Genomic DNA, 13714 nt, shown 5'->3' on the forward strand with positions numbered 1-13714 from the left:
ACGTGGCAGCACTACTTCTTGTAGGGTTTGGGGATGCTGGGAGTTATGGGGTGGGCAGAGAAGAGCAGATCAAGAAATTAGGTTTGAGAGAGAGAAAATTGCTCTTCAGTGTGATTAATCTGCTATTTAGTGGCTTTTTAGGGTTTTTTTAAAGTAGATTTTTCTGATACATGAGTTGCTTAGCCTGGCATGGAGAAAGTATTCAGCAATTGAGCGACGATAAAATAATTACATGATTGCGTGCTTGGTGAAGACAGGAGGGGAGGGTAATGCTCCCAAGTGCCACCAATTCAGGCACCACTCAGGAGAAGAAAAGGCTCCCTCTAATCAGGGCTCCCGGGGTAAGGGTTTACAAGAGCACCCTTGAGGTCAGCACTAATCGACAGCTTCCAGGCAGCTCATTTAAAGAGCTGGGATTGCCCAATGTTCGGGGAAAGCAAGCCACTTCACACTGGAGGAGTGGCATGTGACAGCTCGGGAGGGGAAGCATCTCTGGACCCCACAGCAAACCCAGGGAATGCCCAGGGATGGAGAAGAGGTAGAGGAGGAGAAGTTTCTTCACGGCGTTTATTATTAAAAAAGAAAAAAGGGGAAAAAGAAGAAAAAACCAAAGAAAAAAAAAAAGAAAAAGTTTATTGCAAATCTCAGTGTTTAAGAGTATTTCCAGAGTCCACTCGGTAACGTTACAAACAAATCAGTAAATCCTGCTTGTGCTGTGCCCTCACACACACACACTCACCACTCGCTCCCCTGCTCGTGCCGCGACACAGACAGGAACAGAAACGGACTGTGAGGTCAGTGACAAACGTATTATTTGATCTGTATTGGAAACTTGTACAAAAAAAAAAGAAAACCAAACAAACTAAATACAGTAGAACCTCGCAAATCTGCAGAACAGGGAGCTTCCACACACACGCAAAACCTGGAGGCCTTATTCCACTTCCAAGCAGTTGTAATAGCAAAGTGCTGTAGTGAGGTCTCGTATCACAAAGACTTCAATAACCTTACAAGGAGAGGCTACAGAACATTTACCAAAACGCTTGAAGTATCATAAATTAACAATAAATAAAAAGCACATCGTAATGCAACGTGGTTATTTGTTCAATGATCACTGATTCACACAACTCTAGTTCTCTGTAAGGGATCTTCCAGTCCTGGGTGCAACACAGCGAGGTTCTGCTGGCCGTGATAAAGTGCTGAGGCAGAGGAAGGACACGAGACCGCAGGTCCCGGGCAGTGAGGATGAATTGCTCCAGCCACTTGATTGCAAGAGTGCCTGTTTCTTTTTTTTTCTTCTTTTTTTCTTTTTTTACCTTTTTTTTTTTTTTTGACATCTAAGACAGAAAAAACAAATCAAGCACCTTCCCAAAAAGAGGTTGTTCTTTTTTTTTTTTTCTTTTACAGATTGTCCCACATTTCTATGGCTGGTAAAACACAGACAGGTCAGCGTAGCAGTTAATGGATGATGCCACTTCCACTTAAATACACAGAAATGGTGGCTTGGGGTTCTTCCTTTCCCCCAAACCAGAACAGACTTGTTTGATTTGTCCCCCTGAGTTGCCTAGAGGCAAGAAGATGCATATAGGTGGGGTAAGCAAGCTCATGTCACCGTGAGCAGGAATCTCTCCCATTAAGACTGAATGAACAGCTCAAATGTTGTCTTTTATCCATCCCTTCATACACAGGCTCCACTTCATTTCTCACTGAAGTCAGCAGCAAAAAATAAAAAGCCCCTTGCTGACTTTAGGGGAGAGCTGGGGAAGGGCGTACAGCTCAGCACAGCCACCCCAGGCCCCCATGGCTGGCAAGGGTGGGGAGCAGAGTAAGAGGGGAAGGTCCTGGGGGGTCCACAGGCAGCTGGGGCTGCAGCAGAGATTTCCTTGTGCACCTGTGAGTGAAGGTTCTGGGTACATTAAGACATCCTGGGCCAAATCCTCCCTGCGGGTGGGCTGGTTCCGGCAGCAGTGCCAGGTCCGTGGGCACCAGCTGAGCCTTTTTCCATGGAAAGAGATGCTGGATCTGTAGTTCATTATTTTTTTTCCTTTTTAAATAACTGGGTTACTTAAGACTTACCTATTAAAAACAGCTACACTTTATGCTGTAAGAGTAATTTCCCCAACAATTTCACAAGCAATACAAGATAGGCATTGAAGAGATTGATGTAAAGACAGCTTTCCGTTATGCAGAAGATCGTTTTTCCTCTCCAGTTATTTAAGCTAACCTCCTTTAACAATCTCAGAATAAATTAATAAATACTAGTTAAATTAGAAACAGTACATCAGATCTGACTATCAACAGAAAACAGTTCTACGGATCCCAGTCAGGAGAAGAAAAATGATCTTATGAAATACGTGCAGTAATAACTGGCTGTAAAGACACACGGAGCCTTTGATTTCCCAGCATTTGTGACATTCAAGTTAAGATCATTAGCAATGGTTTCTAATTGTCAGCTATCTAGCCTAGCCTCCTCCTCCAAGCTAAAACATGAGTCTATATCCCTCTAGAAGAGGATTCAGTTGGCTACTGGTGGTGTATGAAATGCTTGTCTCCAGTTTGGATCATCGGGTTCTCGTCTGCGTGGAATTTGCGGTAGGGGATGGGTGACAGTCAGAGGCTGAGCTGCTTCTGCTGTTGCTGTTGTCAGTATTTATGGGATCAGTTGAACCTTTACCTATGCTTGTTATCAGGAAAGCAAGTGTGCATCACATCTTCATGCTAGACAGAAGTTATTCTTAGGTGACTATCCGTATTTTCTATGGAGCTTTCCATTGTTGGTTAAAAAAGTTCTGTCTAATATTAAAAAAAAAATAAAATTGTTGGTAGCAACTGTTCACATTTAAAATTTCACATTCCCTTTAGAATGGAGTTTTAAAACGTGGAGCAGAGCTGACATTTCCCCCAGCCTTACACCGAGTACATTAGATGGAGAAGGAACAGGGTTTTTTATACCACGCTGTCAGAGCCTTTTCCTGAATTTTCTGCTTTTCCAATATCCATGTCTATAAAGTCATCTGGTAGTTCTGGTGGTGGCCCCGCTGTGCTCTCCTCCACCTGCTGCTGCTGCTGCTGCTGGTGGCACAGCCCAGTCTTGCACGGCCTCACCAGGGCCAGAAACACGGCTCCCAGGACCATGCCAGCAGCACAGGAGTAGAAGGCTGAGCTGTAGTTCTTTGTCGTATCCACTAAGACACCTACAAGAAACATTCACAGCAGTTAGCCACAGCCCACTCCCCCCTGCCCTGCTCTCCTGGAGGGTTTTAATCTGTATTTTATCTGCAGCCAAAACTCGGTGACAAATGGATGCCACGTTAAAAAAGTAAACCCATTGTGTTCTGGGGTAGGCAGTGTCATCTTCAGGCGAGTCAGAAGCCCCTGGGCACCGCAGGGATGCTGAGCCCGAGATGCATCAGGCATCTGTTTGTTCTGCCAGACTTCACCTTTCTGCAGCGTGTGGCACAAGCACAGCGAGAGGGATTCGCCTCTGCTTGTGCCTGAAGTGATGCCAGGTTTGGGTTTCTAACAGGATCAGGGTAGCACTGCAGTATTTCCCTTCCCTCTGAGGTTCCTCAGTGCCTCATCCGTGGGACTCTGCAGAGCTGCATTGCAGTCTTCTGGCTCTGGGAGACTCCCAGTACTGGTTGCAGGGCTTTTAGGGGAGTGCTGTGATCAGTGCTGCCAGAACACTTTCTAGACAGAGATCAGCACCAGCAGCTGTCAAACACCTCCAAAACAAAATTAAGACCAAAGTTTTAGTTACCTGCAAGGGGTGGTCCAGCCAACCCAGCTAAGCTTTGAATGAAGACGTAGACTCCAGCTGCAGAAGACATCCTCTCAATGCCAACCACATCGTCTTCAGCCAGGAGGGGAATATGTGTGCCCGCTACCGTGCCGAGCATGAACCCAAAATAAACGCTACATATCATCAAGCCCCAGAATCCAGAGGCAAAAGGGAAGGCAACCAACGCTACTGACAGCAGGATGACGCAGATGAGCTCGATGTAGATCTTGCGGATTGGCTTCTTGTTGAGAACCCAGCCTGCAAAAATCCTCCCAAAGACCTCGGCGATGGCCATGGCTGACAGGATGTAGGCAGAGTGGTCTTTGCTGATGCCGAGGCTGCGGCTCAGGGGGATGATGTAGAGGGAGGGAGCGAAGAAGCCCAGGGTTGCAAACAGGCCAAAGAATGCATAACAGATAAAGCTATAGTCTCTCATCACAGAGAAGTCCAGTAGTTTGCTTTTTGGTTCTGCAGGGGTGCTGTTATTTTCAACGGGATTCTGTCCATGTTGCTTTGGTTCTTCACTTTTCGGCTCTGCTTTGGTTTTTCCAGGCACATTGCTGGGTGAGGTAGTTATATCGACTCCTGAGTCTATGGACTCTATTGAGGTGCAGGTTTGCTCATTTTCAAGCATGTACTTTGTCTCCGTGGACTCCTCTGGAGGCTGTGCTTTCACTTCTTCTTGCTCTCTGATGATGATGGGGCGCAGCAGCGATCCGCAGGCGGTGATGCCGAGCTGCAGCACCCCGACAGACAGCATGCTGTACCTCCAGCCAATCTGCTCCTTCAGGGCCGTGATTGCTGAGGGAAGAGGAAAAGTGTAACTGGGAAAGCCTGTAGTTACGCCAAGGGATTGAATTTACAGCCAGGGAAGTGACTGGACATTGACCACTGGAGGGTTCCAGGTGTGTCTGGAGAAGGCTGAGCAAGGGTCCCTCCTGCCCAGGGGTCTGGCACCAACCTTCCTTCCCTCTGCTGCCGCAGACAGAAGCTAAAAGCTGTGTTTAGCACCTGGCTAGCAGATGCCACTCTCTTGGTAGCCCCTTTTGAGATCTCAGCAAGTTTGGGGACAAAGCGGGTGCTGTTTTTAGTGAAGGAGAGCAAACTCGGTGCTTGAGTTTCCTTTCTCAGCTGCCCCCACCCTGAAACCAGCTAGCAGAGGAAGTCTCTTAGCCCTGCTCAAAGGTTCACGTCACTGCTTAATTACCAGCCTTCATTTGCACCCAAAGCAGCTTTGCAGCGGGTATTAGCCCAGGGTACATGAGCACAGCAGACCACATAAACCTCCAAGGGCAGGCGGTGACAGGGCCGTGACGCCTGGGGACAGGTCCCCAAAAGGCTGGAGCACTTTGGCAGCCCGTGCCGAGCACAAGCCCACTAACCTTTAGGAGCAGTTCTGTGTACTGTGGGTGTTTTAAATAGCTGAAGTTGCTTGGGCTTATTTTTAGCCTGCCAGATCTATATAGGGAGCCCGCCGGGCTGCGTATCAGCCAGGCATGTCCTGCGCTGGCACAGCACACCGGGGGGGCTCGGGCAGCGTCACCCCAGCCCCTGGGACTGCTTGTCACTCTGCCTGCGGGGCACGAGTGCCACGGGCACGTGAGCAACCACTTGTGGGCACCGACTCGGCCTCTGGCTCCCGTTTGCTTGGGGAAAGGATGGCAACAGCATTGTGCCTTGGGCATGGCACGTAAGAACTCCCAGCATGTGGGCACCGTACCTGGTGCGAAGGAGAAGACAGCGAAACATTCCCCTGTGGATGCCACCGCTGTGACCAGCGAGCGTCTTTTGTCAAAATACTGTGATAAAATGGTGACAGTCGGGAGGAAGGAGAGGCAGTATCCCAGGCCTGTGAATAAATGCCAAAAATTGCCATAACAACAAGTAAAGGAGGGGGAAACACCGATGCAAGAACATGTTAAGTCGGCTTTCCTGGTGGTCATTACAGTATCATTTCGGCCAACTCAGCAAGTCACCCTGGAAGAAAATCATTGGGGAAACCAGAATGTTATTTTTTTGTAAATTGGAGGGGGGAAAAGAAAAAAAAGAAAAAAAGGAAAGTAAAAACCCAAACCAAGAGTCCCAGCCTCCCAAACCTGCTAGATAATGCCTTCTGCTCCCAAACAGCCAGCGGGGCCCACTTTGAGGACCTCATCTGCTTAAAGTATTTGAGCCTATAGCAACTGTTCCCTTAAGCTAGGCAAGCTCCTGGCCACAGACATGAGCAGGACACCCAGGCCAGGAAGGAGAGGGGGAAAAGTACCCGGAAAAGAAACCAGAGACAGAGGGAGCATTAGAGAATTTGATCCCGGGCACAGCTTTGGTCTCCCCAGCAATCCCAGTCCATCAGAAGTGACCGGTGCAGCTGCACGAGTGCAGGGCCGAGTCCAGGGTGATGCCTGGGGTGAGACAGGGCACAAAGCCAAGCCTGGGGCCCATCCCCGCTCCGGGATCAGCTCAGGAGGGGCAGCAGTGCTAAGCACACCCCGTGTGTGGGGACCAAAGCCTCGTGGCTCGCAGGAAGCCGCGGGAGGGAGAGTTTGGCAGGTAGGGGACAGGCCAGGCCAGGGTGACTCACCGGAGACGATGCCGATGGTGACATACATGTCCACCACACTGCGGGCGAAGGAGGCAATGACCATGCCAGTGCTGACCAGCAGCCCTCCGGCCATCACCACCAAGCGGTGGCCGAAGCGGTTGCTGAGGACCGTTGACAGAGGAGCTGGAGAGGGAAGAGAGCCGTGGTCAACACCCACCTCAGCAACTTCACAGCCACCATCTCTTGCAGAGACTCTTCTCATACTCCTGCCCAGGTCCCCGCGAGGTGCCACCTCCCTGCACAGCACAGCGTCACCCTGGAGCCACCCTCGGAGCACTGCACAGCTCACAGCATTTAGGACGTGCTAAAAAATCACCAGAACAGACTTAAAGACGAGCACGTGGCAGCCTGGGACAAATCTGCAGCCACATGCCCAGACACCACTGGATTTCAGCAAGGCTCAAGTTATTTCTAATCCTTTTCACTGCAGAGTTTGGTTTGAAAACTCTGGTTTTTGCCCCTTGCTGGTGAGACCTGAACAACTGGGTCAGGCTCAGCGACACGGACCATGTCCCTGCACCACCCAAGGACACGAGTTGGGGCTCAAAGGGACTACCAGGGTGAGACTGATATTTCTTGGCATTTGTGGAGCAGCCTCTGAGCTTTATGGCTGTGATTTAATTTATAATGGAGCCATTAGAGGCACAAAAGTCCTAGGTGCCAGGTCCTTGCATGCTGAGTCAGCAGCACGACTGCCCCTTGCACCTGCACCGAGCGCCTGCTCCTCTTACCTGTGAAGGTCTGTACAAACACACATATGGATATAATCCAGGATATCCTGCTGTTGGTTTCGTCAAAGCTTTCCATCAGGTCATTAAAGAAGACTCCAAATGATTTTATGATGCCGTATGTCAGGGCTTCCACAACAAAGAACGCAAAAGCAACTGTCCAGCCCCATCCTCCGTCAGGCACTTTAGTATAAACGTTTGCAGAGGTGCACGGCATCTTTACAGCTTTGACCGTCATTTTGGATCTGGAAAAAGAGGGGACAGGGAGCCAGGCATCAGTTTAAGCTGAATTTTGCTGAAAGAGGCACAGCCTGGGAGCTGTAGCACCCCTAAGGCACTGCGAGCCGGACCCTGTGCTGCCGAGGGATTGAGTGTGGGAGTTGGGCTGATGTTTCTGCCTCTGTCCCTCTGTGGGCTCCTTCCTGCTGGTGCCCTGTGAGCCCAGGACCAGAAACTCTCGGCTCAGCACCCGGGTGAGCTGTTCCCAGCAGCCAAGCCCGGGAGCTGGGAGCTGTCATCCATCTGTCGGTGCATGGGGGTGGATGGATGCAGTTCGTGAAAGATCCACCGCGGAACCCAGTGCGGGCTGGACTGGTGGAGCTGCAGGAACCCCTGGGGCACCTGTCCTCCCCAGCCTGGCTTTGCATCCCCAAAATGGCAGCTCAGGGCTGCCCACACCTCAAGAAGGGGGGTGGGGACACCCCCGCTTCCAGCAGCTCCCTTGCAGCCCTTGGCACCACTGCCACCCCCCAGGGCAGGGGGGGTTGGAGGGGGATCACCCCATAAGACACGGGGTGTCCTCCACCCTGCCCCGTGTCACCCGGGGGCTGTGGGTGTGCAGGGGTGGCTTTGATCCCACAGGGAGCTCCCCATGGAACCCCAGCACTGCCACAACTGCACAGGGGGGACAGCGCCGGTGTCACAGTCAGGGGGAGGACACTGCTGGGGTGACCGCCACACCCGCACAGGGGGGACAGTGCCAGGGTTAGTCCTGGGCTCCCTGCCACACCTGCATGGGGCTCCGCAGTGCCAGGGCCACCGCCACACCTGTGCAGGGGGACTAATGCCAGGGTCACTGCCACACCTGCATGGGGGGGGCTGAGCCGAGGCCACTGCACCACCACACCTGTGCAGGGGGACAGTGACAGGATCACCGCCACACCTGCACTGGGGGGACAGTCCTGGGCTCACTGCCACACCTGCAGGGGGTCTGCTGTGCCGGGGTCACCGCCACACCTGTGCTGGGGGACAGTGCCAGGGTCACCGCCACGCGTGCGCTGAGGGGGGGGGACAGTCCTGAGGTCACCGCCACACCCGCCTGGGGGGTGCCAGAGTCACCACCGCACACCTGCACGGGACACAGTGGAGTCAAGCCCCGGCGCTGGGTCCCCGCAGCCGCCCCGGGAGGGCACCGAGCGGTGGCCGTGGGCGGCCGCCCCGTGTGCGGCCCCGTCCCGCCCGGACCTGCGGCTCCGGCGTGCGCTCCCCCCGCGCCGCCGTCCGCGGCAGCCACCAGGCATTTCCCTCCTCCATTTTAGACTCGGCTCCTCGGCACCACGTTCTCGGCGCAGGGAGCCCGGGCGGCCCCGGCCGCGCCGCCCCAGCCCACCGGGAACTTCGCACGGCGGAGCAGGCGAGTGCGCGGCACCGGCACCGGGGCCCCGCGGGAGCTCGGCCGGGCTGGGAGCCCACGCGAGGGGTCCCCGGGCCGGGCAGGGGGGTCCCCACGCCGCGCAGCCCCTCCTGCGGTGCCGCATGGCGGGTGCGCGGCTCCCGGGGATCCTCTCTGCCGGGGATGGAGCGAGGCGTGGGATCCTCCTGCATCCTTGCGGTGCTGCCGCGCCGGGCTCTGCTGCAGCCGGGCAGGGCGAGGGGCACGGGCGGGACCCCCGGCGTTCGCCCGAAGTTTGTGGGAAGTGCCTGGAGACCCCCCCGAGAGAGGGGACGGAGCTGCCATGAATTCCTGTGTCACTGCACGGGGAATCGGGGGAAAAGCAGATCGGGAGGAAGCACGCTTAGGGGACAGAAAAAAAAAAGAAAAAAGGGAAAAACAACCCAGCGAAACCGCAAACCTGGGCGTATGTTTTGTACATTTAAAGATTAAAAGAAATAATGATGGCGGGGGAAAAAATTGAAAATGAAGAAGCCGGAGCGCAGGGGCCCGGCGTGGCCCCCCCTTCCCTGCATCACTTTCCCAACATTTCAGCCCTGATTCCTGCATCGCCGGGGCCGCGGGCTAAAAATACAGGGATGCAGGCGAGGGGAGGTGGGGAAGGAAAACGCTGGAAAAATGAAAAAATAATGTTGAAAAGAGCCCCAAAAGGGGAAAAAAAAATTAAAAAGGGAAACAAAGCCCTCCCCCACCCAGCTCCCCGGAATCCCCGGGCGGGAGCCCCACTCACCCGGTGCTGCGGCGGGGGTCAGGGGCTGCCCATGGCCCGGGAGGGCGAGCGGGCGACCCTCGGCGAGGAGGCGGCCCCGCTGCCCGCCGGCCTCCGGCCGCTGCTGCTCCCGCTGCCCGCGGCGGCGGCTGCTGCTGCTCGGTGCTCGCTCGCAGCCCTTTTATACCGGCTGGAGCCGGTCTCCGCCGGCGGCTCCGCAGCGCCCATGTGCGCGGCGCCGGGCCCGGCTCGCCCAGCGGCGGCACCGCGTGTGCGGGAGGGGCGGTGCAGCGCGGCCGGAGCGGAGCGGCCCCGGGGGTCCCGCAGCCCCCGCAGCCCCCGGCCCGCACCTGCCCCGCACGGGGCGCTCCGGCAGGTGCCGGGCCGCCCCCGCCGGCGGGGTCCGGAGCATCCCCGGGATGCGGTGCCTGGAGCATCCCCGGGCTGGGCTCGCAGCGGTGGGGTGCGGGGAGCACATGCCGGAGCCCCCCCCCCCGGTGCTGCTTCTGGGGGTGGCACAATGTGTTTGTCCCCTCCGAGCTTTGGGTGCTGCGCGTGGTGCCGTTTTAGGGGAAATATGCCTCCTGCTTGTGTTTTTCAGGACAAAACATCTCCTTTAGTTGCATTTCTAAGGAAAAACATCTCTCTGGGTTGCATTTTTAGGGGAAACCATCTCCTTTAGCTGCATCTTTAGGGAACACCATGTCCTTTTGTTGCAACTTTAGGGGAAAACACGTCCCTTGGTTGCATTTTGAGGGTAAATATTTTCCTTGCTTGAATTTTTAGGGGGAACCATCTCTCTTGGTTGTTTTTTTTAGGGGAAAACATCACCCTTAGTTGCATTTTTTTTTTTCCTTAGGGAAAAGCCTATCCCTTAGTTGTATTTTTATGGAAAACATCTCTTTTAGTTGCATTCCTAGGGAAAAACATCTCCCTCAGTTAAATTTTTAGGGGGAGCCATCTCTGTTAGTTGCATTTTTAGGGGAAACATCTTGGCTGTAATTTTTTGGGAAACTATCTCCTTTAGTTGGATTTTTGGGAAAAACGTGCCTTTTTGTTGCATTTTTAGGGAAAACATCTCCCTTAGTTGCATTTCTAGGGAAAAACATCTCCCTCCGTTGCATTTTTTTAGGGAAAAACATCTCCCTTGGTTGAATTCTAAGAGGAAAACATTCCCTTTAATTGCATATTTTTAGGGAAAAACATGTCCCTTGGTTGAATTCTAAGAGGAAAGCATTCCCCTTAGTTGCAATTTAGGAGAAACCAACTTCCTTAGTTGCATTTTTAAGGGAAAACATGTCCCTTATGTAGGAAGCTTAAAAAGTAGGGATTTATGAGTCAAACAAAGCAGGAGAGACCGACTCACCACCTACAGGGATGGGCAGGGAGGGAGCAGGGGTTCAGTCATCCTAAAATTACAGAACATTCCGAACTGGAAGGGACCTACAGGGATCATCGAGTCCAACTCCTGGCCCTGCACGGACACCCCAAAAATCCCACACTGTGCGTCCCTGAGAGCATTGTCCAAACTCTCTTGGAGCTCTGGCAGCCTCAGCTCACTGCTGCTGCTGCATCCTGCTCCTGCTCTCCGTGTGCTGGCACAGATGGATGCTGCCAGGAGGACTTGGAGTCTTGCACCATTCATTGTGACTTGTGGGCCAGTGACTTTTACCTGCAGGGAGCAGCAGAGGGGTCAGAGTGGGTGGGTGACCACACCTCTCCTCACCTGCCCTCCTGGGATCTGCCCCCTGTGCTGGCCCAGGACCCCAGCACAGTGTTCTGGGTTAATGTGGAACCTGCTGATCCTGGTTCATACCCCTGGAAAAAGCACCCAGGTTGAAATGTTCCTGCACTGTAAGGGCTGCTGTGTTTGGTTTGGCCAGAGTCCCTTCTGCTGCTTTTCCCTTCCTTTGTCCCGATGGGGCAACACAGCCAAGGGCAGGAGGTAGCTGGGACAAAATTCTGCAAATTCCCCAAAATGAGGCAAGTTGTCAGTTGCTTTGCTCAGGAACTTTGGGAAAGCTGCTGCTGGTTTCTCTTGGCAATGCTGGTCCAACAGCCACTGCCTCCAACAAGTGCTGGTGCTCTCAGGGAGGTTTCAGCAGCTTCACTCCTCACAGTCCCGTCCTAAACAAGCTGAAATCCATCAGAAATCCATCAGAAATCTGGGTACTCAGCTATGGAACTGTGCCCTGTGTGTCCTTGAGAGCCTCAATCTCCCTGTCCCACAGGAAACCCCTTCCTCCGAGGGAACCTTTGAGGTGGTTGCCCTTTATCCATGCCCTGCCTTTCAGGGGTACAGATAAAGGGTGATCATCGCTCTGGCCTCGCAGAGCCAATATCCCGTTATACAGGCTTTTCCTTGGGAATGGGTCACCCTCCCCGTGCTGAAATTCTTCCTGGCAGACACAGTGCAAGTGGTTGTGGGACAACAAAAGAGGTTTGTGCCTCCAGGGGAGAAATAAGAATGCAAATATCTCTGGCATGAAAAACCCAAAGTGATTTGCTCCTTGGTATTTCTTGTCAGTCCTTTCCGTCTGTCTCTGCCTCACCTTCCCATTCCTTTCCTTTGGGCTTTCCAAGAGCAATAAGGCTTTGGGGAGCGATGGGGGCTGGAGGGGCCCTGTGGGGGGACAGGGATGGTGGCTGCAGCCTCTCCAACCCAGGGCTTCCCAGTCCCCCTGTGAAATCCTTTTCCCCCCATGCTGTTTGCCCCCTTTGGGGGGATTTCCCTGCTGCTTGGCTTGGCTGTGCCTTCCCGGGATTCTTTTCCCCGGCACATCCACTGGGTCCATCCCGTGCCTGGCAGCGCTCGCACCAGGACGTGCCTCTTCATCATCCCGGGAACGCCAGCAGCCCGGGAGCATGGCTGGTGTTTGAGGGCTCTGTAATCCACGGGGAAGCAGAGCAGGCGTCCTGTCTGTGGGCATAAATCAGCCGGGAGCTGGAGAACGGGGCGGGCTGGGAAGAGCAGGGGAGCGCGGGCCCCTGCACTGAGCCGGATGGCTCAGGGACTTCCAGTTCATTTATTCTGCTGGGGTTTGCCCAGCCCTGCTCAGCATGTGAAATGTTTTCTCTGAAAGACCCAGCAGTGAGTTGGGTGAAAAACATTCTCCTGTCCCAGGAGCTGGCAGAAATCCTGGTAAATCTGCAGAAGTATGTTTTTGTCGGTGCTGCTTATTCTGTGAGGGGAACTAGTATAAACTCTTCCAGCAGAAAACCTTTTTCCTGGAATGAAATCCTGACTCGGTTCAGAGCATTGTCAGGACGGTTGTGCTGGGAATGGAGCTCTGCTGGTAAACATGTCAGCACTGGGGAGGCCCAACGGGGCAGACAGAGCTCCTGCCCCCTCTGCCCCACGGGCAGACCCCTCACCGGGTACCAGCTGCCCTTCCCTGCCCAAATCAAAATCTCTGCAAGCTTGAATTGCAAACAAAACATAGATTTATTTTTCTGCCCACTAAAGCCTGTCTGCCCCGCCATCCACTCCCTCCAGGCTGTGGTTGGACATCCTCCAGTGGGGTCAGCACCAGGAACCTCACCATGGGGACGTGTCCCATCCCACTGTGGGGTCAGCAGAGCCTGAGCCATCACTTCTGCTTGCCTGCCTCAGTTTCCCTGACTTTTCCAGCTGGTAAGAGGAGAGACACTGGGAGCTCCTGGTGTGGTCCTGGATAACAGCGGTTTGAATTTCTCATCCCTTGCTGTGTCCTTATCTCTCTGCTCCTCGTGGCCAGGATGGGGATCCTGCTGGGGCTTTCAGGAGGGCCACCAGGGTGGGTTTGGGCTGGAGATCAGAGCTGGGACACCCTGGGTGGGTTATGAGCCCTGGGAGCTGGCGGGGATAGCTCGGCACAGCTGGGTGTGCTTAAAGGGTTGCTGGTTTTTCTGGGCTCCAGCCACTGCTTTGCATTTTTCAGGTGTGAAAATGTGAAAGAATGTGAAAAATGTGAAAATGATCACGCTGGCCCCAAGATTCGTGAACTTTCTGGTTAATGTGTAATAAATACATGACAGATACTGCCAGCGCTGTGCAGGTGACCCCTCTGTGGTGGCACTGCCAGCAGTGACATCCCAGAGAGGCATCTCCCCTCCTCTGCTCAGGGGCCAGCCCTGGGGTGTCCTGCTTGGAGAGGCTTTGGGGCTTTTGTAAACTGGTTTATCTGGTTTGGACTTCTCTGGGTTCCTGTGAAGCTCCTTGCCTGGCTTGCAAAAGGCAGGTTATTTA

At 53.8% G+C, this 13714-nt stretch overlaps 1 protein-coding gene across 2 annotated transcripts; it reads right to left on the bottom strand.

Moving 5' to 3' along the window:
* Positions 1-613: 613 nt before the first annotated feature.
* Positions 614-9637, bottom strand: SLC16A6 (solute carrier family 16 member 6). 2 transcript variants are annotated; one of them, XM_039562372.1, is made up of 6 exons: positions 9508-9637; positions 7109-7350; positions 6357-6500; positions 5499-5627; positions 3758-4579; positions 614-3191 (listed from the first exon to the last, which is right to left on the bottom strand). In XM_039562372.1, exons 2-6 carry the CDS (start codon positions 7341-7343, stop codon positions 2944-2946), a joined length of 1578 nt encoding a protein of 525 aa, XP_039418306.1. In that variant the 5' UTR covers positions 7344-7350; positions 9508-9637; the 3' UTR covers positions 614-2943. The 2 variants fall into 2 exon arrangements, with proteins under 2 accessions (XP_039418306.1, XP_010408374.2); XM_010410072.4 differs by lacking the exons at positions 7109-7350; positions 9508-9637 and having other exon boundaries at positions 5499-5755; positions 6357-6440.
* Positions 9638-13714: the final 4077 nt, after the last annotated feature.

The sequence above is a fragment of the Corvus cornix genome, chromosome 18 (genome assembly GCF_000738735.6).
Source record: "Corvus cornix cornix isolate S_Up_H32 chromosome 18, ASM73873v5, whole genome shotgun sequence".
NCBI classification, from domain to species: domain Eukaryota; kingdom Metazoa; phylum Chordata; class Aves; order Passeriformes; family Corvidae; genus Corvus; species Corvus cornix.